This window comes from Micromys minutus, assembly GCF_963924665.1.
Source record: "Micromys minutus genome assembly, chromosome: 33".
NCBI lineage: Eukaryota > Metazoa > Chordata > Mammalia > Rodentia > Muridae > Micromys > Micromys minutus.
The window spans coordinates 19,226,857-19,241,317 of NC_137968.1; the positions used below are offsets into that span (position 1 = coordinate 19,226,857).

General features: G+C 44.2%; 1 protein-coding gene across 4 annotated transcripts in view; it reads left to right on the plus strand.

Moving 5' to 3' along the window:
- The window catches only part of MTBP (MDM2 binding protein), a gene marked incomplete at its 5' end in the record, with an annotated part of 69,883 nt that overhangs the window by 39,582 nt on the left and 15,840 nt on the right, over nt 1-14,461 (plus strand). For all 4 annotated transcript variants that reach the window (XM_080909357.1, XM_080909358.1, XM_080909359.1 and 1 more), the window contains 3 exons: nt 2,775-2,892; nt 6,754-6,909; nt 10,874-10,969. In XM_080909357.1, the coding sequence (XP_080765483.1) occupies nt 2,775-2,892; nt 6,754-6,909; nt 10,874-10,969 (370 nt within the window). The remainder of the gene's footprint in view (nt 1-2,774; nt 2,893-6,753; nt 6,910-10,873; nt 10,970-14,461) is intronic.

A 14,461-nucleotide genomic window follows, 5' to 3' on the forward strand; every position in this document is an offset into this window, starting at 1 on the left:
TTTAAAGCAGAGGAGGAAGCAGTCTGCACATGGGAGCTGAGAGGTGAGACATCCTTGGCGTGAGTTGAGCAAGCAAGCCTAGTGTGCTGTTAGCACTGTGCTGTAGGTGTGTCTGCCGTGTCCTCTAGGCCATGTGTCATTCCTTAGCTCAGACCATTTGCACAGACCGTGCCCTCCACGCTGGCTTATATGAACCTGAGCAGGGCCTGGTCCTGTTCTCCATCTGGTTCCGAAGTCACACATTTCTGTCCTTAGGTCAGTGAGTGGATCCTCGCACATGTCCTGTTCTTTCCCCCATGGCTTTCTCTACACCTTGCCTAGAATTCTTTTCTTTCGGTTTGTACCTGCTTATCCACTTTGGATGCTCTGCTGTTCTCTGGGCCAGTTTAAACCATTCCCAGCATTTGACGTGGCATAAATTTAATTGATCTACCTGCTTATCACTGATATTTGTCTTTTCTGCACACCACGGTGTCTTGAGGGTACAAGGCACTTGTCCCTGTAGCTGCGCAGCCTGGCCCAGAGCCTGGCATATAGGAGAAGGCTCTCCCCAAATTATTCGCTAAACAAACGGGTGAAGACTTGTCATCCTGAACTGAAAACTGATATGCTGCTCATTTGAGCAGGGCTCCTACAAATACAGTGGGAATGGTGACGTTCTCGGATTTGAGTAAATACAGCGACAAGCGTATAAAAGGACTAGGTCCAGTCAGTTTCATATCCTGGCACAGCTGTGGTTATTAGCAGGATGCGTTGCACCGCTGCTGTTGTTGTGGAACCCTAGCAAGTCTGCCTCGGGACGGGCCTCCACTTGGCCGTGATGGAGCTGCTTACTGGCTCACCGCTGAAGTTGGGAGGACTTACCTGACACGGGGAGTGTCCTGGCTCTCCCGGCACACAGCAAGGCCGTATGAATGAGTTTCTTAGGTAGAATGTAATCCGTTCATTATTTCCATACATGTAGCATTACATGTCAGATTGCTCTATGAAACAGTTTACACTAGTGATAATGTCACGTTTTCATTGTGGTTTGTTCTTACTTTGGCTGTAAGAATCAATGGCTTACCCTCATTAGTCACACATCGTGATCTTACAACCTTCTGCTTGCTGGGATTTCTGATGTGAAGGCCACTCCCCTCGTTTCTTAATTGTATTGGTTCCATTTCTGTTCCTTTATCTTGAAAAGTAAGGTAATTTTCTTTATTTCTCAGGGAGCCGTTTCCGACATTTTTTAGGGGGACATGGTATAAAGTATTCTGAGAAGCAAATAAAGAAAATACTATTTTATTTTTCTGTAAGAATTATGTTTAGTTATTACCCTAAAGACCTGACATTTATTAATGTTTGTTCACTGTTCTTCAATATTAGACTGTGCCATTCATATCTACATAAGTTACATACTCAGCTAACAATTATTTTATTGTAATGTGCAGGGAGGGATACATTGTTTATTTGTTAATGATAACTTGAATCCTCTTATGAGCACAGGCTGTGCAATGGTGCAGAGTTGGTATTGATTATTTTCTGTATGTTTTTATTACAAAGCCATGTCTCCATTAAGAAGCACATTGCTTTTGCTATAAAGCTCATTACCCTATGAAATGGATTTCATTGTTAATAAGAAATGGGAAATGGTGTGTTTTGATGTTTGTTGAGGACATCCAAATGTAGGTATTAGAAGATACTTTGAAATAGTGAAGGCTAAATAATTGCATAAGTAGAAAGAAAGTAAGAGATATTTGCTCCCATCTTTATAATACTTTACAGACAAAGCAGGTGTTCTGTCAGCAGAGATTTACGCAGTAAACATCCAGCAATTTAGAGGCATTTATTAGAATGCTGTACAATAGGTTGAAGCAGTTCCTAGAACTAGGTGAGCTTTACTGACTGCAGTGTTTGAGCTGGCGCGCTGATGAGAATGGGAGCTGTCCTTTCAGGGTTTGTTGAGTTCCGTGGTTAGACTCTGTGTCACTCACTGCGGCAAAGCAACCGGCAGGATGGTGCCCACTGTTGAAGTCAAATAATACTGACTTTTAGTGTTTTGAGGGCATCTTCAGTTACGTGGGAATTACTTCAGCGTGACCTTGAACAATATAAGCTTATATTGGCCGTTTGTTATACCTCCGAGAATGAGGTAATCTTTTTTAAAGACACGATCTTCTGCGTGTCTAGCATGAAAGTCACATAGCATTTATTATAGTGCTCCCTTTTCATCTGAACTCTTTCGCTAACCATGGCTAACTTGTGTTAATAGGTTCATTGCATTTTATCAGTAATAGCTCATAAACGTCATTTGGAGGTATTTTTGTATCCAACAATCTTTTCAGTAACATTTTATACAGTTAAGTCATTTGACAGGTTTCTAACAAATGCCTCAGTTGAGTTCTTAGTCTACACATTCTCACTCTCTCTCTCTCTCTCTCTCTCTCTCTCTCTCTCTCTCTCTCTCTCTCTCTCTCTCTCTCTCTCTCTCTCTCTCTCTCTCTCTCTCTCTCTCTCTCTCTCTCTCTCTCTCTCTCTCTCTCTCTCTCTCTCTCTCTGTAAATACACCTGTCATTAAGTATTTATTGGTTTATTCTGAGACAGTTTGACTGCTTAATCCAGGTCGGCTTTGAACTCACTGTAAAGCCTAAGCTAAGCTCAAATTGTGGTTTTCCTGTCTTAACCGCCCAAATGTTAGTGTCCTGGGTGGGTACCATCACCCAGAGATGTTTCTATAGAGCCTTCAGTGTGTTACTGTTGATTCGTGCTGATGTGTCTTTTGCTCTCTTTAGATGCCAGTACAGCTGAGCCTTATTCTTCAACTCTAATGGAAACCAATCCTCTGGAATGGCCAGAAAGATATGTTCTTCAGAATTTAGAAACTTCTGAAAAAGCTAAACAAAAAATGAGGTAAAATTTGAGTTTGTAGAAATGCATGTTCAGTATTTCAAATGAGCTCTCTTAATATTTAATTACTTAATATAGCAGGAGATTATAATTTCATTATAAAAGAAAGATCTATACCTTCTTTGATAAGTAGCTAATCAGTAGACTAGCATGTCCGTTAAAAAGAGATCATTTTCCTTTCCAGTTATTCTGTTACTTTGCAAGTGTGCATAACCAGTGAATTCTGTAATTCTAGCTCCGTACAGCATCTTCCACCAACACACACACTCAGTTTCCTTTTTTACTGCTGTGATAAAACAGTGACCGGAAACAGTTTGGGGAGGAAGGTGCCTATTTGTCTTACACATCTCATCACTGTCCATCACTGAGGGAAGTCAAGGCAGGGACTCAAGTCAAGAGCTAAAACAGAGGCCGACCAACCTGATGGAGGCGGCTTTTCAGGTGAGGTCTCCTCTTCCCACGTGGCTCTAGCTTGTGAAGTTAACAGAAAATTGGGCACACACACACACACACACACACACACACACACACACACACACACACACGATACAGACGTCTGTAAGATGGGATGAAGTTCCTCTTCTCAGGGAAGTCACTTGTCCAGATAGTAAGTAGGTAGTCTCAGAGAGAGAACTGCCTTTGGCTTTGGTGGACAGCAGGCACTCTGTGGTTGGTGGGTAGTGGAGTAGAAGATCTCTTGCATTTCTTTCTCAGTGCGTAGCTCTTCTGTTGATAGCATTTTATGACCTACTATAACCTCTTTTTCATAGATGTCCACAAGTATCAACTAAATATCATTTGTTGGGCACTGGGGACACACGAGGATGAACACCGGTGCCTGTCTTATTTGTGAGCTCCCTTTAATGGAGCAACGATCCAAAGACAAGCACCCATACTGCAAACAGTTCCACAGCTCTCATATCTTCAGAGCAGGTGGATAGCTGGGGGGGTATGAGCAGGTGAATAGCTGGGGGGGTATGAGCAGGTGGATAGCTGGGGGGGTATGAGCAGGTGGATAGCTCAGGGGGGTATGAGCAGGTGGATAGCTGGGGGGGTATGAGCAGGTGGATAGCTGGGGGTGTATGAGCAGGTGGATAGCTGGGGAGTATAAGCAGGTGGATAGCTGAGGGGGTATGAGCAGGCGGATAGCTGAGGGGGTATGAGCAGGTGGATAGCTGGGGGGTGTATGAGCAGGTGGATAGCTGGGGGGGTATGAGCAGGTGGATAGCTGGGGGGGGTATGAGCAGGTGGATAGTTGGGGGTATGAACAGGTGGATAGCTGGGGGGGTATGAGCAGATGGATAGCTGGGGGGGTATGAGCAGGTGGATAGCTGGGGGGGTATGAGCAGGTGGATAGCTGGGGGGGTATGAGCAGGTGGATAGCTGAGGGGGTATGAGCAGGTGGATAGCTGGGGGGGGGTATGAGCAGGTGGATAGCTGAGGGGGTATGAGCAGGTGGATAGCTGAGGGGGTATGAGCAGATGGATAGCTGGGGGGGTATGAGCAGGTGGATAGCTGGGGGGGTATGAGCAGGTGGATAGCTGGGGGGGTATGAGCAGGTGGATAGCTGAGGGGGTATGAGCAGGTGGATAGCTGAGGGTGTATGAGCAGGTGGATAGCTGGGGGGTATGAGCAGGTGGATAGCTGGGGGTGTATAAGCAGGTAGCATTTGCATTGGTGTTCTTTATCCTCCTCAGAGAGCTTGACACTCAGCATCTTGGCCAGGCATCGTTTTTCTTTCTTTTGTCCTTTACAGCACTACAGCTTGGTGTTGCATTCCTTCTCTAAACACTATGGCCATGTTATGACTTCTGGGAAATGCATTTTCTGTATTGCCTTTATTGCTGGATTTATCTCCGTCCACCCTCACGTCCTTGCTTCTGCAGGAGTCGGACCTGTGAGCTGTGGTTGCAGGTTTACAAAGCAGAGTGAGCCTTGTGTGCTGTGTGACGTATATAAACCAAGCGGTCCTTAAGGACTAAGGTGATCTGATAGGAAAACCACATCAAGTTTCTGTGTGACAACAAACATCACGTTGCATGTTTTCAGAATTTTGTTAGTGTTGAAACGGATTTAACTAGAAAATCATTCTGTGGTGAAAGTCGGAAGGCAGAAGAACTCAGCTTTAGACTCACTAATCAAACTGTGTCTTGACTTTTGCCACTACCCGAGAATGGAGTAAAAGATGCTAGCTTTCGCTTACTGCTGTGAAAGCCTGTGACAGTGCATGCGCACATGTAACGCTTAGGTGTCAGGCTGGGTTTTAACCTAAGATAGATCTTGGTGGGCAGTTCAGCACTAATTAGGCTTTGAAAAACTGCTTTCAAAGCTTTGTGGTTGGAGTCTATATTAATGCAAAATATACTTTTTCCATTGTATCTAGCCTGTAACATGGTTGTCATTAGTACTGATTAAGGAACATTGTAAGATACTATTAAAGAAGCTACGTAGAAATTACATTAAAATCACAGTGCAGTTCTTGCCCACCCAGAGTATGAAATTCAGAGAAAATGTTCGTGTGTTTCCTTGTTTGACTGTTTTTATTAGATTTTTCTTCCATTTAGCAAAAATGGGTAGAAAGGGGAAATGGACCTGCCAGCATATGCTGGTTCTTAATGTCCAAAATGCAATGCCAGTGTTATTAATTAATCATGGAATAATTTAGAGCAATGAGTAATAAGTAAAATAGAATCAAGTTGGGGCTGGCATGGTGGCTCAGCAGGAAAAGAAAAGTATTTGTTGCTAAACTTGAAGACCTGAATTCAGTTCCTCTGGTCCCCATGACTTCTGCAGATTGTCCTTGGATTTATACACACATGTGCATGCACTGGACATATGTGCACACATGAATACATAAACACACTAAATAAACAAATGTAAGAAAGCTAAATTTTTAAATTAATATGAAGTCAGGTAATTCATGTTGACATAGTGAATGTTTTTTATTTATCCTATGGCGATAGAGCAGTGAGTGGTTCTGGACCTAATGAAATGTTCACTATTTCCTGAGATAAAAGTGTTTTCCTCAGTTAATTAATTAATTCAGTAGCTTGTGTGGTTTTCTGGTTTGTGGAGTAGCTTGTTGTGTGATTTTTTTGGTTTATAAAGGCAGAGGTGGCTCCTAGCTGGAGTCTGTCTAGTTTTGAGCTAAACGACTCTGCTGTCCCCGAGCTGTGGTGTGACTGATGTGTGGTTGCAGACTTCAGTTGGTAAGTGGGAGGAATGGCTCTTTTAGGCATGGTATGCAGATAGCACTTTGTGAAGTCCTTATAGGTCTTACTTTGTTTTGATATAAGACCTATTCCGTATTTTTCAAGGAAATTTGTAAAGATTAAGAATCTATTTTAGGTAAGATCATTTGGAAATGCAGAGTCCTGCATGCATTTCAGATAGAATAATGACTCAGTGTGTATTCATGATGTTGTAAGCATGGCTGGGAGAGACCTGGGAGAGAATTTCCATTACCGTCTCATTTCAGGGCTGTGCTTTAAATAATCTTTTAAATTTGGAGAAAATTGAAGCATTCAGTTCTTTGCTTCTGCAGTTTATATTGTTGGCTTTCAAATTTAAATTTACCCTTTATAGAACTAGTAACTATGTATTACCGAATTGTTAAAATGTTATATTTAATAAACAACATAATCATGATAATCTGTCTAGTAAAATGATTAAAGCGAGCGGCAGGTTGTAGTGTGGCCTACAGATTGTTCACAGCGCAGGTCACGCCGCAGAGTCTACTTGCTGTGGGTGTGTTGTCCGTGCCTCCCCTCTTGTATCTGCAGTGGATTTTGCTCCCATCATCATTTCAAGGCTGTGGTGGGTTTGAATGCACCTGTAATAAAATCTTACAAATCATTTTCCCAGAACCGGCTCATTACTGCATCCTTCTGAACAGTTGCTGGGCCATAAAGAGGGTCCCCGGGACTCAATCACGTTACTGGATGCTAAGGAATTGCTAAAATATTTCACCTCGGATGGATTACCAGTTGGAGATCTTCAGCCGTTACAGATTCAAAGGGGGTGAGTTATAAGTTTACAATTTGCAATTAATTTCAAAAGGTCATTTAAAAATAGCACGTGTTTTCCCCCTGGAATTAGCTGATGCTCTGTGCTGAGGCAGAAATCACAGGTTTAGCCAGTCGCCTTGAGTTTTTATTCACCAGGTGCCCGTCCGTTTGTGGCGCTGAATTGGAAGAAAATAAAGGTGATGGAGACAACTCAGTTATCTTCCCCAGAAGTCAGGGCAAGGGAGTCTTCTGTGTACAATGGACTTAGGTTGGAATTTGTTCTTGCCTGTCTTCCGTTTATTCTTTGGGGTGTTTGTGCGTGTGTGGCTCAGGTGTCACAGTGTGCATGCACACACCAGAAGACAGCTTTCTGGAGTCCATTCCCTCTGCCTCCTTTCTGTGAGGCCAAGTGTTAAACCCAGGTCAGGTGGAGTTGCTTTGCTGAAGCCTTTACCTGCTGAACTATCTGCGGGCCTGGAAAGTTTCATTGAAGAAGTTAGAGTTTGATTTTCAAATATGGATTTTTCAATCTCCCTCTTCTGCATTAGTGTCTCGTTTTGCTGTTGCCAGTACTTAGCATGACGGCTGTCACTCACGACTGCTAATGGCAGAAGTCACCCCTGCCAGCTGAAGGAGGCGAGCAAGCACTCACGGCTCTTTGGAAACTAAGACCTTACCACATACAAACCCAGCACCTGCAGAAATGCTTTATTTTCAATTTACTTTGGAGACAGCACATACTAGAGTTAAATGCTGGCTGCTCTTGACATTGCCTACAGTATAAATAAAACTGGAGCATCAATTCCTTGTGAAGATTGTATAATTTACTTACTTCCCCAGATTCCTCTTTATTTTTAATCCAATATTTTAAACACCTTCTAAAGGATCAAAAGGTTGGACCTCACTTTGGTCACTGTGATTCACTAATTTTGAATTGTGCCATGATATTTATCGTAAAGGTATGTTTGAGAAGGGTTTGAGTTATCTCAGAAAGAGCATGGTTGCCTTTTGTACAAGTTACTGGGGCGAAGGGGTCCACAGTGTCCCTGACAGCAGGGGGTGCATGGTGACATAGTGCTCCTAATGAGGTAAAACATACAGAATGTGGAGTCGCTTACTCCCGCCGGCGCTGAGAGGTTGAAAACCCCCTTTAAAGGGGGCTGGGGAGCAGAGCCTCGCACAGGTACATCTCTATTTATCACACCGAGGTCCTTCACGGACCAGCTTGACTCAGCTGAAGACTAGAGCCCAGCTTCTTACAAGGTCAAAATAAGTTCATTCCTGTTTGCTCCAATACTTGGGGTTGAGCCGGTCTTGACCCGTTTCCTAAAATTTGACATGCTCCACTCCCTATACTCTGACCTTCACTCTGATAAGATGTTTTGCTAAATAACTTTGAAATGTTCTACCAAGTTTCTCTGTAGCCAAAAACCCTTGAAGAACCCCTAATCTTGCAGTTTTGGGGGCCGTATAAACCCCATTGTCTTGTGTGTTCAATGCTATTTTCTCAAACCTTGCTTTAGGGAGATTCAGTACTGTCTGACAGAATATAAAGCTTTCATAGTTTGACCGAGGAATTTGGGTGATGGACTTTCCTTCTGTCCTTTCAGACAGCCCCAGCTGCAGATCAATATGCTGGAACCACACTGCACACTTATCTAATGTGTGTTTTTACTGCAGTGCCTTTCAGGTTGCGGAGGAGGGAAGTTCTTACATGTGATGTACTTAGAAAAGGTTCTTTTTGGTTTGGTTTTGCTTTGACATTGTCTCATTACATACCTTAGGCTCACCTCAAACTCACTATGTGGTCCAAGTTAGCCTTGAATTTGCAATCTCTCTGCCTGTGCCTCCCAAATGTGGAAGTTACAGGCACATGCCACTTTGCCCAGCCCTTAGAAAAAAACCATGGTGGTTCTCTGACATTAGGAAAGAAGGGCAAACATGGTGGTTCTCTGACATTAGGAAAGAAGGGCAAACATGGTGGTTCTCTGACATTAGGAAAGAAGAGCACTATTATTACTGCATCTTCACTTTACACCATGGTTCTCAACCTGTGATTTGTGACCCCTTTGGGGACCTAGAGACCCTTTCACAGGGGTCACCTAAGACCATCAGAAAACATAGATACTTACCATTATGATTTATGCAGTCCTGAAGTAGAAACGGAAGTCAGTATTGTCGGCGCCGTGACAGTGAAGGGCGGTATTAGTAGGTGGCCCATTAGGAAGGCTGAGAACCACTGACCTAACCTGACTGGTGAAAGCCGCGCTGACCTGTGCAAGGCACTGCCCGGTGGCCGGGTTTCATAAACAGAGGGACAGCCTGGGGCCTTAGAGCGCAGCAAGGGAATAAGAAACTATTTGTTACATTTCTTTTAGAAAAAACCTGAAATATGAGTGGAATTAAATAAAATTAAGGCACTGTGGAGAATTGACATAAGAAATGATGAAGAAAGGGGTAAAATGTGGCAAACTGAAGAGCCCTGTTTAACAGATCATTCATCTGAACAGTGCGGTCATTGCAATTTAATGAGGATCCTTTTTGTAGAGCACCTTAGATGGGGTTTGTTCTTGTTTTGTCTGACATTTTAAGTAATAATTTCAAATGCTTAAGTTCTGTGCATGATCTTTGCTTGCAGAAGGCCAGCCTTTCTTGCTCCTGTCAGGCGCTGGTGGGGTGTGAGAGCAGGAGCACTGTTTACTCTCTGGGTTCACCTGCCTTTCCGTCGTGCGTCCTGTCTCCAGCCCCATATCCAAGCCTCTGTTCACTCAGCCTTGACCAGCTCTGTGGCAGACTTTACCTATTTCCATGGAACTAATTCTGAGCTTTGGCACTGTGACTGACCCTTAGACTAGTGGGTAGTAACTCATTAGAAACGGGGCCCTCATCAGGATAACCCAGTGATCTTAATCTGACTGCAGCAGGTTCACAGGAGCCCTGCAGGTTTAGGTGAGGAAGAACTCTAATGATATTGTGTGAAGACTCCACCTAAGATTAGTTCTAAGGGTTTGCTGATTGGAACATTTTTCAGAAGAACTCAATTCAGCACTTTGTCTGGAGACCTTCTGATCCTTGTGAATTTGCTCACTTCTAACATAAGTGGTAAGCTGACTACACTTTGAGTTAGAGTAAGAAGTAAATGCAGTTTTTGTTATCAAAGATTCAAGTTAACTTTATTCCTCTGTCTGGACACAAATTCATTACACCAAGGGCTAGAGTGAAGCCGTTTTAGAAATAATGTTGCTTCCTGAATTTACACTCCAAATCATTTTTCTTTTTTACTCAGTCTCCTAGTTCTGTTCAGTGAGTGCCTTCCCATTGTCATTTTTAAATGGAGGCACAGAAAACCAGTGGAGGACGGGCACGGACTTAGCCTGTCACACTGTCTTTACATTTTTCAGGGTACGTTAACTCCTTTCACTGAGCAGGTCTCACTCTCTATCCTGCCTTGAACCCAATACATAGCCCAGGCTGGGCTGGAACCCAGGTGCGCCTCTGCCTCCTGGCTGCTGGGAAATTGCAGGCCTGCGTCTCCACAGCCAGGTACCTTGACTTGTATGCTTTATGTCTTAGTTGGGCTTTCTATCACCATGACAACTTACTGACTAAAAGCAACTTGGCTTACACTTCTGCAAAGTCCCTCATGAAGGAAGTCAGGGCAGGAACCTGAGGCAGGAACTGAAGCAAAAACCGTGAAGGAGCGCTACTTACTGGCTGGCTCCCCATGGATTGCTCAGGCTGTTTTCATACCCTCCCTCTGGGACCCTCCCGTATCCAAATCATCACTCAAGAAAGTGCCCCACACGCTTGCTTCCATCCCTATCTGCTAGAGATATCTTCTCAGCGGAGGTTTCCTCCTCCCCAGTGACGACTCTAGCTCATGTCAAAAAACAAAGACGCCTCATGTAGAGAAAGAGACGTTTTACTTTCTGTCATGAAGTAAACCTTAAGTACAAATAAAACCCTTTTCGTTTCAGGGAAAAGCCTTTTGTTTTGACACCAGAGCTTAGTCCTGGAAAACTTCAGGTCTTACCTTTTGAAAAAGCCTCGGAATGCCATTACCACGGAATTGAGTAAGTGAGTTTTAACTTACACTTTTGTGTATTGTTGCTACAGCCACGTGGTTATGAGTGTGGGGTACATGAGAAACAAAACAGCATCGGTTAACACATACCCCAAACAAAGTATGTGCCCAAACCAGTATACAGTGCATATCTACTAAAGAACATGATTTGATTATTAATTTGTTTTGGTTCATTTAGGTATGGTTTTTAGTTACACAGTATTTTTATCAAGATTTCTTTGGCCATATATCATTAGTATGTGTTTTCTCTGGAGGTCGCATTTAGGTTGTCCGGTCTCTGATTATATTGTAACTGCTTAGAAAGGTGTAGATGAGATGAACTCTGAATGGGGACATGCTAGTTATGTGCACATCATTCTATCATTTCAGTTGACTTTTGTGTTCACCTCACTTCCCTCAGCAAACTCCCCGCCCGTTCCCCTGCCACTCTCTTACCTTTCTGTGCGTCGTGTTGCCATTAGTTTACCTAGTGTTGCTTACATAAGCATTTATAAGATAAAATAAATAAGAGCAACTCATCAATGGCTACCCCACTGAAGAAAATACCCCCCACCTCCACCACCCCTCCTCAGGGAGGGTGGAGCCTCTCCTGAACCCATGATGGGACACTGATGGGCCCTGTCTTCTGCAGCTCTTGTGCTGGTGGCCATGTCGTGTCTGGAAGACACATTTCCTTCCCAGCGCCTCTCCCTGGATTCCAGGCCCGACTGTGCCGCTTGCACTTCCATGATGTCCCTGGTCATGGAAAGGGGCAGTCTTTCAGACAGCAGTGCTAGGTGCCTTCCAGGATCTGTGACCTCTGCAGCACTTTTTCTTTTAATTTACTCTGGTAATTCCATACATTGGTACTCTGTATCTTGATGCTATTGCTTTTTACTCCCCACCTAACCCATGATTCATAGGAAGATACCTTATATCTGGCATGAGATTTTCACTAATAACCTTTGTCTTCTGGGGGCAGCGTCCACGTGTGCAGGCGCACGCACATGCAAACCCTTTTTAAGTTAAAGTTTTTACTTGGTTTACAAAGTAGTGGGTTTCTGTATAGCTTTTTCAGCCACCTTTAGCTTTGGTTAGCAGCTCCCCAATTCATTGTTTCACCCCTTCTCTGACACCTCCTCTGTCACACCCCTCACCCCTACTCTCCCACCCCTACTCTCCCACCCCTTCTCTCTCACCCCTCACCTCCTCTCTCACACCCTTCACCCCTACTCTCCCACCCCTTCTTTCTCACCCCTCACCTCTTCTCTCTCACCCCTCACCCCTACTCTCCCACCCCTACTCTCCCACCCCTTCTCTCTCACCCCTCATCTCCTCTCTCACACCCCTCACCTCTTCTCTCCCACCCCTTCTCTTTCACCCCTCACCCCTTCTCTCTCCCACCCCTTCTTTCTCACCCCTCACCCCTTCTCTCTCACACCCCATCTCTCTCACCCCTCACCCCTTCTCTCACCCCTCACCCCTTCTCTCACCCCTCACCCCTTCTCTCTCACCCCTTCTCTCTCACCCCTCACCCCTTCTCTCTCACACCCCATCTCTCCCATCCCCACTCACACCTCCCCTGTGGTCACTCCATATCACATCCCTGGTTGGTGCTTGCTTTCAGTCCTGCATCTCAGCAGCACATTCCTGGCTTCATTTGGCTTCAGCTTTCCTGAGTGTTTACTCCTTCAGAATACCTTCTGGCAATACTTTTCAATGTCTCCGTAGAAAACTGTCTACTCTGAAAAAGTGGGATGCATCTCCCCTTTCTTCATTGATTTGATTAGTATTTACTTCTATTTCATTTATTGTTGTTTTGTGTGTGTCTGTATAAAGGTGTGTACGTGACTGTGTGTGTATGTGTGTGTGTGTGCATGCATATGTAAAAGCCAGAGTTGAACATAGAATTTCTTCCTGTGTTGTTCTCTGTCTTATTACTTTCAGGATCTCTCACTGAACCCAGTGACTAATGATTTTTATCCAGGGTGGACGCCAGCAACACTCTGTGGTGCTGATTCCCCATGTCCTCCCTTGCAGAGCTGGGGTTTCAGGAGCACGCGGCCATCCTTAGCCTTCCGCCCCATGTGCTGGACTCGGGACCTTGTGAATGCCTAGCCAGCACTGTTACCCACTGAACCATCTCCCACTGGTGTTGGCTTGCTTGCTTTTTCTTTTTTCCTCTCTCTCTCTCTCTCTCTCTCTCTCTCTCTCTCTCTCTCTCTCTCTCTCTCTCTCTCTCTCTCTCTCTCTCTCTCTCTCAACAAGGTCTCATTGTATAGCCCGGGCCAGCTTGGATTTGCTCTGTAGACAGAGCTGATGTCCCAGAGACCCACATGCCACTGCCTCCTTAGTGCAGAGCAAAGGTGTGCACCACTACACCCCGTGCCTGCATTTTTACATTTATATTTAAAACCCTATTCCTTATATTATGACCCATAAAGTTCTGTCTCCCTCGTTTTGGTAGGTTTAGCGCCTTCTACTCTATTTTTAGTGTTTTACTTAGTATTCATGAGTGCATATATAATGACCCTAATCTGTTAAGGAAACCTAAGTGGGAGTTGTAGATAGTCTGCATGTAGTTCACAGCCGGGAGTTGAACCCAGTAAGCATGGTTTATATTGTCAGGACTGAGTCTGTGCTGAGCAAAAGCAGTGTTAGTTCTACCTGCTTTGCAGCACCGACAGACCGACTCCCCAGTGCACACGCACTTTCTGCTTCTTTGGCCCTAGAAGCTCATGGACACAGTGCTCTGAATGAAACATTAACGCTTGCATCCTGGGCTGGCTGGAGTGCCTGTCGTATGACCGCATGGAGATTGTGTTTCCACAAGTAATTTATCTTGTGCTTCTTCTCGCTGTTTTCTCTTGTTTTAATTTAATATAGAAGAATATCAATGGTACAACTGAATTCATAAACAGCATATTCTTCATGTTCATTCATTAAAATATTAATGAATACTTGCTTGTGCATTACTGTGCAATACTAACCTTATGGTGTTTTATTTATAGTGTCATGAGAAACATTTATCACGGTCTTACTACCTTAGTTTGAATTACTTTTGCTATGAAACACCATGACCAAAAGTGTAGCTAGGGAGGGAAGGAAAGGCTTTATTTGGATTATTCTTGCATAGCCATAGTCCATCACAGAAAGCAGTTAGGACAGGAACTCACATGGGGCCAGAATCTGAGGGTGCTGGCTACTGACCAGCTCCTCGTGGCTCGCTCACCCTGATTTCTTATAGAGCCCAGGACGGTGTGCCCAGGAGTAGCCATGCCCATAATGGTCTGGGCCTCCTACATCACTTACGAAACTGAGCTACAGGCTCCTCTAAATCTCCAGCTTAGGGAGGCATTTTCTTAATGGAGCTCTCTCCTCTCAGATGACTTTAGCTTGTGTCAAGTTGACATAAAACTAGCCAGCACAGGGCCCATAAAACATTTAGCTATTCTTCTATTGAAAATATGAAACTGTTAATCATTTGTCCAACAATAAATAT